Source organism: Cnephaeus nilssonii, assembly GCF_951640355.1.
Source record: "Cnephaeus nilssonii genome assembly, chromosome: X".
NCBI lineage: Eukaryota > Metazoa > Chordata > Mammalia > Chiroptera > Vespertilionidae > Cnephaeus > Cnephaeus nilssonii.
The window spans coordinates 90,392,323-90,409,437 of NC_137071.1; the positions used below are offsets into that span (position 1 = coordinate 90,392,323).

The following is a 17,115-nucleotide window of genomic DNA, read 5'->3' on the forward strand; positions in this document are numbered from 1 at the left end:
AAGACCCCAAGCATGGTGCGGCTGATATATGGTGATCTTCAAACCACAGGAGGCAAGGTCACTCTATGAGAGGAGAGCCCGGTGAAATATCCTCCCCAGTGATTTGTGGCTGGGGCAAGGCCAGCCCAGGCACAGTAAGAGGTGGCACTGGAAATGGTTTGACAGCTGCAAAGCCCCTCAGGGGAACTCCCGCGTGCAAGGCGGAAGTGGGCCAGGTGAGGGGGTCCAGGATGTTGAGATGGGGTTCGGAGCCTCGGAGTGGGCAGAGTAGGGAGCCCAGGAGGGGGACGCCGCACTCCGACCTCCGACCCCCGACCCACGCGCACGGAGCGGATGGCTGGGGCTCATGAGGGACCCTAGGGAATCAGGGTGCGGAGGCCTCGGCGGGCCAGGCCCCGCTTACCTGTCCAGGGTCTCCACGCTGGGCTGCCGGGAGCCGGAGGGCGGGGCCCCCGCGACCCGAGGGGGTCTCCAGCCCGCAGCCGGCCCCGGGCCCGGCCCCCCGGCGCCCTCGCTGCCCGCTGCCGCCGCCGCCTGCCGGTCCATGGCGCGCCGAGACCGCTGCCACCGCGGGGAAGCCGCGATCAGGATCAGAGAAGCAAGCGGAATGTTCTGCCGCGCTCCCGAGGCCCTAACTGCCGCCTGCCGGCTTAGGCGGTCGCCGCCATTAGCTGTCACCTGGCGGCTCCGCGTTACCCACAAGTCCGCGCGCGCGGGAGTGGGGGTGGGGGGTTCCGAGGGGGCGCGGCGCTGGCGGCTAGAAGGCCTGGCGTCCGGTCGCCCCTCACACCCGCCCACCTATGCTCCCGTCAGGGAAACCGGAACAGGGGGCAGAGGCTGGAGAAACTTGGACACGACCCAAGCCATTTGGGGTCGCAGTCTACAAACAGATGGTACAGAACGTGCTTTGCTCAGGGAACTACCAGATTGATTATTGAGATACAGCGTTTTTTTTTAAAAAAAAAAGTTCAGAGGAATTAAAGGATTAAAAGTCATTTATTTTCTTTTAATTTTTCTTTCCACTTTTAGCCAAGCACTTTGTTAAAAGGAAAGTTTTGGGGTGTGGAAGCTCAGGCCCCTGGGCGTCCCTAGTCATGACATCTCCAAGCGGGAGTAATTCCATACATTTTAGCAATTTCATCCCACCCCTTTTCTCCCTCCCTCCCACAAAACCCACCTCCTGCCATCTGTAGGGCAACCAAGTGTTCTAATGCCGCCCCCGGAATTTCTGCCCTTGGTTTATATTAAGAATAACATTTAACTAATGTTGGTTAAATCAGTGCAAGAAAGCAAGCCAATATCTGATCCTGGACTAGACTTATGTCCCTGCTCATTTCCGCTAGGGTTCACATATCCAACTTCTCACCCCTCGTCAACTCACCTCTGGTTTTGTTGGAAATCATGGCTATGCCCCATCGCCTATGATTGCCCTCGGCATGGACAGCAGACTTATGACCCTGGTAAAAGGCAGACCTAGAGACATGAAGTTCCCGCTTCCCATCCCAGACCCATCCTGCCCTACCAACTTAATAACTTCAAACTGAACCTTAACATGTGATTGCTGGATCCCCAGCAGCCATATTACTCACAAGAGGAGATAAGCCTGGGGTGAAAGGGCAACAGGAGGAGGAAGCATGCAAGGAAGGAAGGAGAGATCTCTAGGCACACTGTAGACCTACCTTCTGCAAGGTTCTGTTTTTCCAAAATTGTAAGTCAAATGTTTACCCCACTATTATAGACCGAATGTTTGTATTTCTCCTCCTCAAATTCATATGTTGAAGCTCTAACCCTCAATTGATGATAATTGGAGATGAGGCCTTTAGCTGATGATTAGTTCATTAGGAGGGGGGCCCTTGGTCTGATGGGATAAGTGCCTTTATAAAAAGAGACACCGGAGAGATTGGTTTCACCCTCTCCATGTGCAGGCATGGAGGAAAGACCATGTGAGGACACAGTGAGAAGGAAGCTGTCTGCAAGCCAGGAAGAAGGCTCTCACCAGGGCTCTCATAAAACCTTGCCAGAGCCGAAACCGGTTTGGCTCAGTGGATAGAGCATCGGTCTGCGGACTGAAGGATCCCGGGTTCGATTCCGGTCAAGGGCATGTACATTGGTTGCGGGCACATCCCCGGTAGGGGGTGTGCAGGAGGCAGCTGGTCGATGTTGCTCTCTCATCGATGTTTCTAGCTCTCTATCCCTCTCCCTTCCTCTCTGTAAAAAAATCAATAAAAAATATTTTTTAAAAAAACACCTTGCCAGAACCTTGACCTTGGACCTTCTATCTGTGAATGTCTCCTTATACCAACATTCTTAACTTGGCTATAAATTCATTCACTCAGAGGTTCAGGAACATTCAGAAACCTGAGGTAGTCATGGAGAATTGCCTTTCAACACACAAGTGCCCCAACCCATATCAGGATTGTTGGGTTGACCACACTGCCTTCCCAGGAATCACTTAAGGGGACATATATTCATCTGTGTGGTAGGAGGCAAGGTGAGGAATGAATTGTCAGGCCTGCACTAGTGAGATACTAGGACACTAGCACTTAAGAGGCAGGTGAGAGGAGAGGAGCCTTGGAAGAGCCTGAGGCAATGCCAGAGACAAGTACAAGAGCCAGGGTAGAGGGGACGTGAGGGCCAAAAAAGTAGAGAGTTTTAAAAAGGAATGGTTTAGTGTCAGGTGGTGCTGAGACATATGGTAAGGTAGGGCAGAGAAGTGGGCCCTGGAATCAGCAACGTGGAGGTGGTGTGGACATTGATAAGAACACTTTCAGGGGACAATTTGAGCTGGAGGTAAGGGTTAAGAAATGTCTGGGAGGGTGTATTAACTTCTCCAGAGAAACAGAATCTATCGCTCTATCTCTAATTTCTATCTCTATATCTGACTCTATAGTCATGCGCCACTCAAGGATGGGTGTAGGTTCTGAGAAGTGCATAGCTAGGCGATTTCTTTGCTGTGAAAAACATCATAGAGTACACTTACACAAACCCAGATGATATAGCCTCTACACACCTAGGCTATATGGTCTTGCTCCTAGGTACAAACCTGTACAGCATGTTACTTGTACAAAACAACATGAGATCAAATCAAACACAAGAAAAAAAGATGCAATCAAGTGAGGAAGTAAGCCCGAGATGTATGAGGCTGCTGCTGGTGTAACATTACATACTGTTTCACAACAAACTTATAAGTAGAAAGAGCACACTCTAAAATGATGATAAAAAGTATAGCACAGTAAATACATAAACCAGCACCATAGTCATTTATTTTTATTATGAAGTATTATGTACTGCATATAATTGTATGTGCTATACTTTTATGTGAATAGCAGCACAGTAGGTGTGTTTACACCAATATCACCACAAACACATGAAGAATGCATTGCACTGTGGTGTTACAATGGCTATGATATCACTAGGTGATAGGAATTTCTCAGCTCCATTTTAATGTTATGTGTCCACCTTTGTATAGGCAGTCCATTATTTACTGAAACGTCATTATGCAAAGCATGACTGTAATGAGATTTATTATACGAAATTGGCTCACTTGATTATGGAGGCCAAGCAGTCCCATGATATGCTATCTGCAAGCTGGAGACTCAGCAAAGCCAGTGCTGTATTTTGAAGGTAGACCCTTAGTCTGGGTCTGAAGGCCTGAGAACAAGGAGCACTAAGTGCAGAAGATGGATGTCTGGGCTCAACAGTCAGGCAGAAAGAGAATTCCACCTTCCTCTACCTTTGTGTTTTATTCAGGACTTCAATGGATTGGATAAGGCCCCTCACTTTGGGGAGGGACATTGACTTTACTCAGTCTACAGATTCACTGATTCAAATGCTAATCTCTTGCAAAAGTCCTCACCGCCACACCCAGAATTAATATTTTAACAAGACATCTGGACATCCCATGGCCCAGTCAAGTTGATACATGTAATTAGCCATTACACAGGGGAAGAAAGGAGACACTGAGTTCAAACCAGTTATTCCCAGACTTTTGAATTGCATGGACCAATAAAATGAAAACAAAAACAAAACAGCTCTAGCCAGTTTGGTTCAGTGGATAGAGTGTCAGCTTGTAGACTGAAGGGTCTGGGTTTGATTCTGGTCAAGGGCACATACCTTGGTTGCAGGCTCAATCCCTTGGTCCTGGTCTCGGGGTACATGCGGGAGACTACCAATTGATGTGTCTCTCTCACATTGATGTTTCTCTCTCTATCTCTCCCTTCCACTCTCTCTAAAAATATCAATGGAAAAATATCCTCCGACAAGGATTAACAGACAAAACAAAAAACCCAACAACAACAACAAAAAAACCCGCACAAGATTCTGCACCCACCCTCACCCCCACCAGGGGAGTAACATAGTTGCCAAGCAACAACTTTATACATCTACTTCCAGCTTTCTGAGCAAATGTTTAAGCATTCCATTGACCTGTTTATTGTGCAGAATTTGGGGGAATTTTTTTCATTCTGAACACTATCCCATGGGGCTCAACCAAGTGGGGAAAAAAGCATGCAATTTCTTTGCCACCTATGGCAGCCAGGTGCTAGCACAGTTAGGTGCTAGGCCGAGATGGTTTCCAGCCCTAAGGGTGCCAAAGGTGAACTGCTTTTGCAAGACCTTCAGTGGAGGGTTTTAGCAATCTGTTTTGAGTGTTACGAATTTTTTGAATGCTAAAGGTGTCTATATTCAAATATAAGTTAAAATACCAACTGTTATATAAGTTTTACCCATTTCTGTTCCCAACTCTGAAACAGCATGGATAATTGGCTTGATGTAATCAGGGGCTGAAATTTATAGACAGTAAACACTGAGGAGTGGAGATATGTTTATTTAAATACAAGAAAGATATTATAAAACGCTTTAACAGGATTCCAAGTCCTTTGATGAGGCACCAGAGTAAAGTACACCAGAACACAGACTCCCAGCCACAGTAGTTTGGGTTGAAACTGGATCCTCTACCCAGCACCTGAATAACTTTGGGCAAGTGAATTCTCAGTGCTTAGTTTCCTCCTTTGCAAAGGGGATGATGATGATGATGATGATACAGCTAATCATAGGCTTGTTGTGGCAATTAGATTAATTTTAATATATATAAAGTACTTAGTACAATGCCTGGTATGTGTAAGCATGATGCAAACGTAGGCTATTAGTAAATGGCAACTATAAAAATTTGTCTCCCTCTTGACAACATAGACGAAGTAGTTTTAATGTTGACATGGACAATGTTGGGACTGTGAGTGGTTCCTCTCTGGCAGCTTTATCACCATCTGCCAGCTGCTGAGAAAGTTGGATGCTAAGGACTCCCAGGCACCCCCTTCTGTGGAGGATTGCCTTCAGGTATGGGACCATCATACATTCTCTCCTCCCTACCCTGGGGCAGCTCACAGCCAATGATTGGCACAGGAGAACAGCAGTCTGCCCCCTTGTATAAAAATGAAACAACTGGTGAGGTACAATTGTCACTCCAGAGCTGCTCATGAGATCAGGCTGAAGTCAGAGTCTAGCTGCCACCACATCCTTGGGCAGCCCCTTTCTCTGCCCTTCCCTGCTTCCTCACCCCCTTCTCCTGAGAGCTTGTACATCAGGTGCCCCCACATCCCTGTACCTCTGCTTCTAAGGATCCTAACCTAAGACAAATGTTAATGTGTTATTGGGGAGAACATCAGATTTTAGAGCTGGAATGCATCTTGGAAGTTAAACTGAAAAAATAAATTCAAGTTCCAAGATTTGATCACTTCATAAATTATATAAATGTCTAACCACTATGCTGTACACTTGAAACTAATATAATATTGAATGTCAACTGGAATTAAATTTTTTTAATAATAAAAATTGCCAAGATCTCTTTGTTTTTTGTTTTTTAAAGGAAGCAAAGAGCCAATTTTCTTTTTTTTTAAATATATTTTATTGATTTTTTACAGAGAGGAAGAGAGAGGGATAGAGAGTTAGAAACATCGATGAGAGAGAAACATCGATCAGCTGCCTCTTGCACACCCCCCACTGGGGATGTGCCCGCAACCAAGGTACATGCCCTTGACCGGAATCGAACCTGGGACCCTTGAGTCCGCAGGCCGACGCTCTATCCACTGAGCCAAACCGGTTTCGGCACCAAGATCTCTTTGAATTTCTTACCATGCTTACAGTATTATTCTATAAGAATGTTATCATTTTTTTGGTTCCATATAAAATTTTGGAATATTTGTTCTAGATCTGTGAAATATGCCATTGATATTTTAATAGGAATTGTATTGAATGTACAGATTGCTTTGGGTAGTATGGACATTTTAATGATGTTAATGCCAATCTATGAACATGGTATATGCTTCCATTTATTTGTATTTTCCTTAATTTCTTTCTTCAATATCCTATAATTTTCTGAGCACAAGTCTTTTACCTCTTTGGATAAATTTATTCCTATGTACCTTATTTTTTGTTGCAATAGTAAATGCCTTATGACCCAGCAATCCACTTCTGGGAATATTTCCTAAGAATCCCAAAACACCAATTCAAAAGAGTATATGCACCACTATGTTCATAGCAGCATTATTTACAACTAGTGGCCTGGTGCATGAAATTTGTGCACATTAAAAGGGAATTAATTAGAGGAAATATTTTAATATTGCTATTTGCCCTTTATCTATAATAGAAGTGTTAGAGATGAAAGAAAATTAGTAAAATGTATATGGAAATCTCCCTCCTGTCAGAATCTGGGCTGTGTCGTGGGACCCATGGTCAAGTCCCCACCCACCCGCACATGCCTCGAAATTGTGCAAGACCCACCCCGTCAAGCCCCACTGGGCGGGGGGTGCAGACTCAGGTCCTCCGGCCCCGGTGCAAGGACTAGAGGGTGGGAGGGTGTGATGACCATTTGCATATTAGCTCTTTATTATATAGGATAGCCAAGATCTGGCTCTGACCAATGTGGCTCAGTTGGTTGGAGCATAATACCATACACCAAAAGGTCGCGGGTTCTGTTTCCATTCAGGGCACATACCTAGGTTGCAGGTTTGGTCCCAGATCTGGGCTTGTAGAAGAGGAAACCAATCGATGTTTCTCTCTCTTTCTCTTCTTGCCTCTCTCTAAATCAATAAACATATACTCTAGTGAGGATTAAAAAAAAAAGATACAATAGCCAAGATCTGGAAACAGCCCAGTGCGCATCAGTAGATGAGTGGATAAAATAATTGTGGTACATTTACATGACATAATACTATGCCGCCGTAAAAAAGAAGAAAATCTTACCTTTTCAACAGCATGAATGAACCTGGAGATTATTATGCTAAGCAAAATAAGCTAGTCAGAGAAACACAAATACTATATGATTTTACTTACATGTGGAATCTAATGAACATAATAAACCAAAGTACAAAATAGAAACAGAAACATAGATACATGGAACAGACTGACAGAGGTCAGAGGGGTGGGGGTTGGGAGACACTGGATGAAAGAAGGTGAAGGGATTAGTCAAAAAACATGTATACATAACATACAGACACAGACAACACTGTGATGATAGCCAGAGGGAAAGGGGGTTGGGGGTTGGTGGAAATGGGCAAAGGGGTGATAAATGGGGACAGAAAGAGACTTTGCTTGGGGTGATGGGCACACAATGCACTGTGCAGATGATGTTCTGAGTTGTACACTTAAAATCTGTATGGTTTTGTGAGCCAATGTCTTCCCAATAAATTCAGTTAATAAAAATAAATTTTAAAAAAGAACCTTGTCATTGTGACATTATTCTTCTTAATAGAAATAGGTAGAAAGTTATACATTTGTTCACTTAAACATTATTGAATGCTTAATATGTGCTAGATATTGTACTAGACCTGGTGGCCATACATAGATGACATGCTTTCAACTGGGTAGAAATGGAACTTCAGGATATCCAGTGGATTGGGTTCAAGCTTCACAAGACCCTGAACAATCATAGAAAGCCACCTGGTTTGAGTACCAGGAATAGTTGTTCTTGAAACATTTTATTTAATTTTTATATTATTTATATATATATACTTGTTATTGATTTCAGAGAGGAAGAGAGAGGGAGAGAGAGATAGAAACATCAATGATAGGAGAGAATCATTGATAAGTTGCCTCCTGCAGGCCCCCAACTGGGGATTGCACTCAAAACCTGGGCATGTGCCCTGACCAGGAATCAAACCCAGGACCCTTCAGCCCGAAAGCGGAGGCTCTATCTACTGAGACAAACCAACTGGGGCTTAATTTTTCTTTTGTTATTTAAAATATTGCATATGTCTCCCTTTTCCCTGATTGACGCCCCCCCCCCCCCCCGCTCCACTCCACCCCCAGGACCAGCCCCCACTGCCCCAGTGTCCGTGTCCATTGGTTATGCTAATATGCATGCATACAAGTCTTTTTGTTGAACTCTCCCCCCACTCCCCTGCCTTCTCTCTGAGGTTGGATGGTCTGTTCAGTGTTTCTTTGTCTCTGGATCTACTTTTGTTCAACAGTTTATGTTGTTCATTATATCCCATATATGAGTGAGATCATGTGATATTTATCGTTCTCCGACTGGCTTATTTCACTTAGCATAATGCTCTCCAGTTCCATCCATGCTGTGGCAAACAGTAAGAGTTCCTTCTTTTTTAAAGTAGTGTAGTATTCCATAGTGTAGATGTACCACAGTTCTTAATCCACTCATATGCTGATGGGCACCTAGGCTGTTTCCAAACGTAGCTATGAACATAGGGGAGCATGTGTCCTTTCTGATTGGTGTTTTGATTTCTTGGGATATATTCCTAGAAGTGGGATTACTGGGTCAGATGGGAGTTCCATTTTTAGTTTTTTGAGGAAACGCCATACTGTTTTTCCACAATGGCTGCACCAGTCTGCATTCCCACCAGCAGTGAAGGAGGGTTCCTTTTTCTCCGCATCCTCACCAGCACTTGTCGTTTGTTGATTTGTTGATGATAGCCATTCTGACAGGTTTGAGATGGTACCTCATTGTTGTTTTGATTTGCATCTCTTGGATAATTAGTGACTTTGAGCATGTTTTCTTACGTCTCTCGGCCTTCTTTATTTCCTCTTTCAAAAAGTGTCTATTTAGAGAAGAAAGAGAAAGGCAAGAAGAATCACAAATATTAAGGAAAAATAAGACAACAAACATGTACTTATCAATAATAACATTAAACGTAAATGGATTAAATGCACCAATCAAAAGACATAGAGTAACTGAATGGATAAAAAAACATGAACCATATATTTGCTGTCTGCAAGAGACCCACCTCAGAACAAAGGATTCACACAGACTGAGACTGAAGGGATGGAAAAACATTTTTCAGGCAAATGGAAATGAGAAAAAAGCTGGGGTTGTGATACTTATATCTGACAAAACGGACCTCAAAGTAAAGGCCATAACAAGAGATAAGGAAGGCCACTACATAATACTAAAGAGAGCAATTCAACAAGAAGATATAACTCTGGTAAACATATATGCACCCAATACAGGAGCACCCAAATACATAAAAAAAACTTCTGGAAGATATCAAGGGAGAGACTGATAGCAATACAGCCAGAGTAGGGGACTTTAATACCCCACAGACACCACTGGATAAATCATCTAAACAAAAAATCAGCAAAGAAACAGCAATCCTAAATGAAACACTAGATCAGATGGACTTAATTGACATCTTTAGAACATTTCACCCCAAAGCTACAGAATATACATTCTTCTCCAGTGCACACGGAACATTTTCAAGGATAGACCACATATTAGGACACAGGCAAAGTCTCTTCAAATTCAAGAAGACAGAAATCATATCAAGCATCTTCTCAGATCACAATGGCATAAAACTGGAAATCAACTACAATAAAAACAATAAAATTATCAAACATCTGGAGACTAAATAGCATGCTATTAAACAATGACTGAGTTGCCAGAGAGATCAAAGAACAAATAAAAAACATCATGGCAACAAATGACAATGAAAAACACAACAATCCAAAATCTATGGGACACAACGAAAGCAGTCTTGAGAGGAAAGTTCATAGCTCTACAAGCCTACTGCAAAAAACAAGAAACAATGGTAATAAATTACCTAACCCTACAACTCAAAGAGTTAGAGAGCAACAAGAAAAGCCCAGTGTAAGCAGAAGGAAGGAAATAATAAAGATCAGAGTGGAAATAAATGACATAGAGACCAAAAAAAAAAAAAACAAAAACCAAACAAACAAACAAACAAACAAAAAAAAACAATACAAAAGATCAACAAAACCAAGAGCTGGTTCTTTGAAAGGATAAGCAAGATTGATGAACCTCTAGCCAGGCTCACCAAGAAGGAAAGAGAGAGGACCCAAATAAACAAAATCAGAAATGAAAGAGGTGAAGTAACAACCGATCCCACAGAAATACAAAGGATTGTTAAAAAATATTATGAACAACTCTACTCCAACAAACTGGACAACCTGGAGGAAATGGACATATTCCTAGAAAAATACAACCTTCCAAAACTCAATCAGGAAGAATCTAAACATCTCAATAGGCCAATAACTATGGAAGAAATTGAAACAGTCATCAAAAAGCTTCCAGCAAACAAAAGCCCGGGGCCAGACGGCTTCACAGGGGAGTTTTACCAAACATTCAAGGAAGAACTAAAACCTATCCTCCTCAGACTATTCCAAAAAATTCAAGAGGAAGGCACACTTCCAAGCTCTTTCTATGAAGCCAGCATTACCCTAATCCCAAAACCAGATAAAGACACCAGAAAAAAAGAGAACTACAGGCCAATATTCTTGATGAACGTAGATGCTAAAATCCTCAACAAAATTCTAGCAAATCGGATTCAGCATTACATTAGAAAGATCATACACCATGACCAAGTAGGATTTATCCTGGGGATGCAAGACTGGTACAATATCCGCAAATCAATAAAATGATACATCACATAAACTGAGAGACAAAATCACATAATCATATCAATCAATGCAGAAAAAGCATTTGACAAAATCTAACACCCTTTCTTGATAAAAACTCTCAGCAAGATGGGAATAGAAGGATCATACCTCAACATAATAAAAGCCATATATGACAAACTCACAGCCAACATCATACTCAATGGGCAAAAACTAAAACCATTTCCCCTAAGAACAGGAACAAGACAGGGATGCCTGATTTCACCACTCCTGTTCAACATGGTACTGGAAGTGATAGCCACAGCAATCAGACAAGAAGAAGAAATAAAGGGCATCCAGAGGAAAAAGATGGCGACCGGCAGGAAGGTAGGGAGAGAGAGAGTGTGAGTGAGGAACCCATAGAGGAGAGTGTAGATGTGTGTGGTGTGTGTGTGTATATGAGATAGGGTCAGTTAGATTCTGCAGGTCTTCCAAGGGGCTCCCGAAGAGGGCAGCCCTAGACGGCGGAGCCCCGCGCACAAAGCGGACACTTCTCGGCGGCTGGTGCGGACGCAGAGACCACGCCATCTTGAGAAACAGAGCTGCCTGAGACTCGGATCCTGGCTTCTGACACAAACCAGGACCCTGCAGCCACTGGGGACAGAGAACTGCTATCACAGCTTCAGACAAACAAACAACAAGAATCCAGACTTCCAGGCAGATTTCCGTGAGTCAAAGAGCCTATCCCCCTCCTCGCAGGCGCTGATAGCGCCATAGTAACTGATAGACCCGCCCCTCCCCCAAGCTGCTGAGCGCCCACAGGCGCGCGGAAAGCGCCATAGTAACTGATAGACGCGCCCAAGCTGCTCACAGGCGCGCGCACAAACAGCGCCATAGTAACTGATAGACCCGCCCCTGGCCCAAGCTGCCGAGCTCTGCGCAGGGACACGCTCCCCCTTAGGGAATTTGGCGCACGCTCGCGCACGGGACAGAAGCAGCTCCCCGTCGGGGAAATCTGTCAGTGCGCACAGAGGGCTCCCCTTCGGGGAATTTGGGGGAATTTGGCTCGCGGGTCACAGCTCCCCCTTCGGAGATTCTTAAGAGCGTGAACAGAGGGGCTTCCCTTTGGGGAATTTGGCGCGCAGGACGGACTCCGCCCCCCTTCTGGGACTTTGGGAGAGTGCACTGAGCCGGCTCACCTTCAGGTTTTTAAGAATGTGCGCTCTAGCCGGTTTGGCTCAGTAGAGAGAGCACACACAGGACGCAGCTCCACTTCAGGGAATTTGGCACGCCGGACACAGCTGCCTGGGATCCCTGACTCACAGCGCATTCACACTAAGAGCCAGCGACCCCAATTGTTGGTGCATGCACACACAGGGACCCTGATTCTCAATGAGAAACCGCACAAGGCAACAGAGACTTTGACACTCGAGTCTTGGTGCAGACACAGGGAAACTCTGACTCCTGGCACATGCTAAGGATCTCATTCTCGGCACATACCAACAGTGTGGGGCAGACAGGGCCCCTGATTCTAAATGTGCACACGAGACCACACGGAACACTGGGGACACTGATCCTGGGCAAGTCTGGTTCCCACCAACCAAAGACAGCCACACGTCCTAGTGTCAGAGCACTTCAGTGAAACTAGGGTGGAGCGAAGTCCCCACAGCACACGGCCCAGGTCCACGCAAACAGAAGCTTGAGCTTTCTGGTAATAGCCAGAATGGGGAAACGAAATAACTCACAGAGGAAAGAAAATGTGGAGTCGCCAAGAAAGGAAATTAGTGAAAATGAAGCTTGCAACATGACCGAAAAGGAGTTCAGAGTAATGGTCATGGAATTTATACATCGGATGGATGAGAAAATCAACAACTTATGCAAGAATCAGGAAGAAATGAAAAGTGATATAGCTACAATCAAAAACACCATGGAAAGTTTCAACAGTAGATTACAAGAAGCAGAGGACCGAATTAGTGAGTTAGAAGATCAGGTACAGAAATAAGCTCAAGCTGAACAGCAATTGGAGAAAAAAATTAAAAAGCAGGAGGAAAGCCTAAGGGAGCTTCGGGACAACATGAAACAAAGTAACATGCGTATAATAGGGCTGCCAGAAGGACAAGAAGAGCAGCAGGGATTAGAAAATCTATTTGAAGAAATAATGACAGAAAACTTCCCGGATATGGGAAAGATAAAAGTTACGCAAGTAAAGAGAGTCCCAAGCAGGATCAACCCCAAAAGACCCACACCAAGACATGTCATAATTTCAATGGCAAATATAAATGATAAAGAGAGAATCCTAAAGGCGGCAAGAGAGAGACAGAGAGTTACCTACAAAGGAACACCCATCAGATTGTCAAATGATTACTCATCAGAAACACAACAAGCTAGAAGTGAATGGAAGGAGGTATACAAAGTGTTGCAAAGCAAAGGACTGAATCCAAGAATACTATATCCAGCAAGACTATCAATCAAAATTGAAGGGGAAATCAGGAGCTTTGCAGACAAAAAAAGCCTCAGGGAGTTTATCACCACCAAACCAGCAATGCAAGAATTGCTAAAGGGAATACTGTAAAAAGAAGAAATAAACAGGTAAGAAGGAATACAGACACAAAAATAGATATGACTGCAAACAAATACCTTTCAGTAATAACTTTAAATGTAAACGGACTAAATGCTCCAATCAAAAGACATCGAGTAGCTGAATGGATAAAAAAAACACGACCCATATATATGCTGTCTACAAGAGACCCACCTCAGAACAAGAGACTCACACAGATTGAAAGTGAAGGGATGGAAAAATATCTTTCAGGCAAATGGAAATGAAAAAAAAAGCTGGGGTAGCAATACTTATATCTGACAAAATAGACCTCAAAGTAAATGCCATAACAAGAGATAAGGAAGGCCACTTCATAATACTAAAGGGAGAAATCCAACAAGAAGAAATAATTCTGGTAAACATATACGCTCCCAATATAGGAGCACCCAAATACATAAAAAAACTCCTGGAGGATATCAAGGGAGAGATTAATAGCAACACAATCATAGTAGGAGACTTTAATACCCCACTATCACCACTGGACAAATCCTCTAAACAAAAAATCAGCAAAGAAACAGCAATCCTAAATGACTCACTAGACCAGATGGAATTAATTGACATCTTCAGAACATTTCACCCCAAAGCCACAGAATATACATTCTTCTCAAGTGCACATGGGTCATTTTCAAAGATAGACCATATGCTGGGTCACAGGCAAAGTCTCTTCAAATTCAAGAAGATAGAAATTATATCAAGCATCTTCTCAGATCACAGTGGCATAAAAATGGAAATCAACTACAATAAATACAATCCAAAGAAATCAAACACTTGGAGACTAAACAGCATGCTATTAAACAAGGACTGGGTCACCAGAGAGATAAAGGAAGAAATAAAAAACATCATGGCAACAAATGACAATGAAAACACAACAATCCAAAATCTATGGGACACAGCGAAAGCAGTCTTGAGAGGGAAGTTCATAGCTCTACAGGCCTATTACAAAAAACAAGAAACAATGGTAATAAATTACTTAACCCTACAACTCAAAGAGCTAGAAAAAGAGCAGCAAGAAAAGCCCAGTGTAACCAGAAGGAAGGAAATAACAAAGATCAGAGCGGAGATAAATGACATAGAGACCAAAGAAACAATACATAAGATCAACAAAACCAAGAGCTGGTTCTTTGAAAGGATAAACAAGATTGATGGACCTCTAGCCAGGCTCACCAAGAAGCAAAGAGAGAGGACCCAAATAAACAAAATCAGAAATGAAAGAGGTGAAATAACAACAGACCCTGCTGAGATACAAAGGATTGTTACAAAATACTACGAACAACTCTATTCCAACAAACTGGACAATCTGGAGGAAATGGACATATTCCTAGAAAAATATAACCTTCCAAAAATCAATCAGGAAGAATCTAAACAGCTCAATAGGCCAATAACTATGGACGAAATTGAAGCAGTCATCAAAAAGCTTCCGGCAAACAAAAGCCCGGGGCCTGATGGCTTCACAGGAGAGTTTTACCAAACATTCAAGGAAGAACTAAAACCTATCCTCCTCAGACTATTCCAAAAAATTCAAGTGGAAGGAACACTTCCAAGCTCCTTCTATGAAGCCAGCATCACCCTAATACCAAAACCAGATAAAGACAACACAATGAAAGAGAATTACAGACCAATATCCCTCATGAACATAGATGCCAAAATCCTCAACAAAATTCTAGCAAATCGGCTCCAGCAGTACATCAGAAAGATCATACACCATGACCAAGTAGGATTTATCCCAGGAATGCAAGGATGGTACAATATCCGCAAATCAATAAACGTGATACATCACATAAACAAATTGAAAGATAAAAATCACATAGTCATATCAATTGATGCAGAAAAAGCATTTGACAAAATCCAACACCCTTTCTTGATAAAAACTCTCAACAAGGTGGGAATAGATGGCTCATACCTCAACATAATAAAAGCTATATATGATAAACCCACAGCAAACATCATACTCAATGGACAAAAACTAAAAACATTTCCCCTAAGAACAAGAACAAGACAGGGATGCCCACTCTCACCACTCCTGTTTGACATAGTACTGGAAGTATTAGCCATTGCAATTAGACAAGAAGAAGAAATAAAAGGCATCCAAATTGGAAAAGAACAAGTAAAGCTGTCTTTATTTGCAGACGACATGATATTGTACATAAAAAATCTGAAAGACTCCGTCAAAAAACTAATAGACTTAATAAATGAATTCGGCAATGTAGCAGGATACAAAATTAACGCCAAGAAATCTATGGCCTTTCTATACACCAATAGTGAACTTACAGACAGAGAGACTAAAAAGGCAATCCCATTTACCATCGCACCAAAAAAATTAAGATACCTAGGAATAAACTTAACTAAGGAGGTAAAAGACCTATACACGGAAAACTACAGGACACTGAAAAAAGAGATAGAGGAAGACGTAAACAGATGGAAGAACATACCATGTTCATGGATTGGTAGAATCAACATCATTAAAATGTCCATACTACCCAAAGCAATCTATAGATTCAATGCACTCCCCATTAAAATACCAACGGCATATTTCACAGACCTTGAAAGAACTCTCCAAAAATTCATCTGGAATAAAAAAAGACCCCGAATAACCACAGCAATCCTGAGAAAGAAGAATAAAGTAGGAGGGATCTCAATACCAGATTTCAAGCTGTATTACAAAGCCACTGTTCTCAAAACAGCCTGGTACTGGCACAAGAACAGACATATAGATCAATGGAACAGAATAGAGAATCCAGATATTGACCCAAACCACTATGCTCAATTAATATTTGACAAAGGAGGCATGAACATATAATGGAATAAAGACAGTCTCTTCAATAAATGGTGTTGGGAAAATTGGACAGATACATGCAAAAAAATGAAGCTTGATCACCAACTTACGCCATACACAAAAATAAACTCAAAATCGATACAGGACTTAAACATAAGACGGGAAACCATAAAAATACTAGAACAATCCACAGGCAGCAAAATGTCAGACATATGCCAAAAGAAATTCTTCACTGACACTGCCCCTAGGGCAATGGAAGCTAAAGAGAAAATTAACAAATGGGACTACATCAAAATAAAAAGCTTTTTCACAGCAAAAGAAACCATCAACAAAACAACAAGAAGGCCCACTGCATGGGAGAACATATTTGCAAATGGCATCACTGATAAAGGTTTAATCTCCAACATCTACAGGCAGCTTATACAACTTAATAAAAGGAAGATAAATGATCCAATAAAAAAATGGGCAACGAACCTAAATAGAATCTCCTCCAAAGAAGACAGAAGGAAGGCCAAGAGACACATGAAAACATGCTCAACGTCACTAATTATCCGAGAGATGCAAATCAAAACAACAATGTGGTACCGTCTCACACCTGTCAGAATGGCTATCATCAACAAATCAACAAATGACAAGTGTTGGCGAGGATGCGGAGAAAAAGGAACCCTCGTGCACTGCTGGTGGGAATGCAGACTGGTGCAGCCACTGTGGAGAACAGTATGGAGTTTCCTCAAAAAACTGAAAATGGAACTCCCATTTGACCCAGTAATCCCACTCCTGGGAATACATCCGAAGAAACTAGAAACACCAATTAGAAAGGATATATACACCCCTATGTTCATAGCAGCGCAATTCACCATAGCTAAGATTTGGAAACAGCCTAGGTGCCCGTCAGCAGATG

General features: G+C 42.7%; 1 protein-coding gene across 3 annotated transcripts in view; it reads right to left on the minus strand.

Moving 5' to 3' along the window:
- Positions 1-694, minus strand: part of MTMR1 (myotubularin related protein 1) — a 75,537-nt gene extending 74,843 nt beyond the window's left edge. For 2 of the 3 annotated variants that reach the window (XM_079764269.1, XM_079764268.1), the window contains exon 1: positions 404-694. In XM_079764269.1, coding sequence (XP_079620395.1) covers positions 404-546 — 143 coding nt within the window. In that variant the 5' untranslated portion in view covers positions 547-694. The remainder of the gene's footprint in view (positions 1-403) is intronic. The other variant, XM_079764270.1, reaches the window with a different exon arrangement.
- Positions 695-17,115: the final 16,421 nt, after the last annotated feature.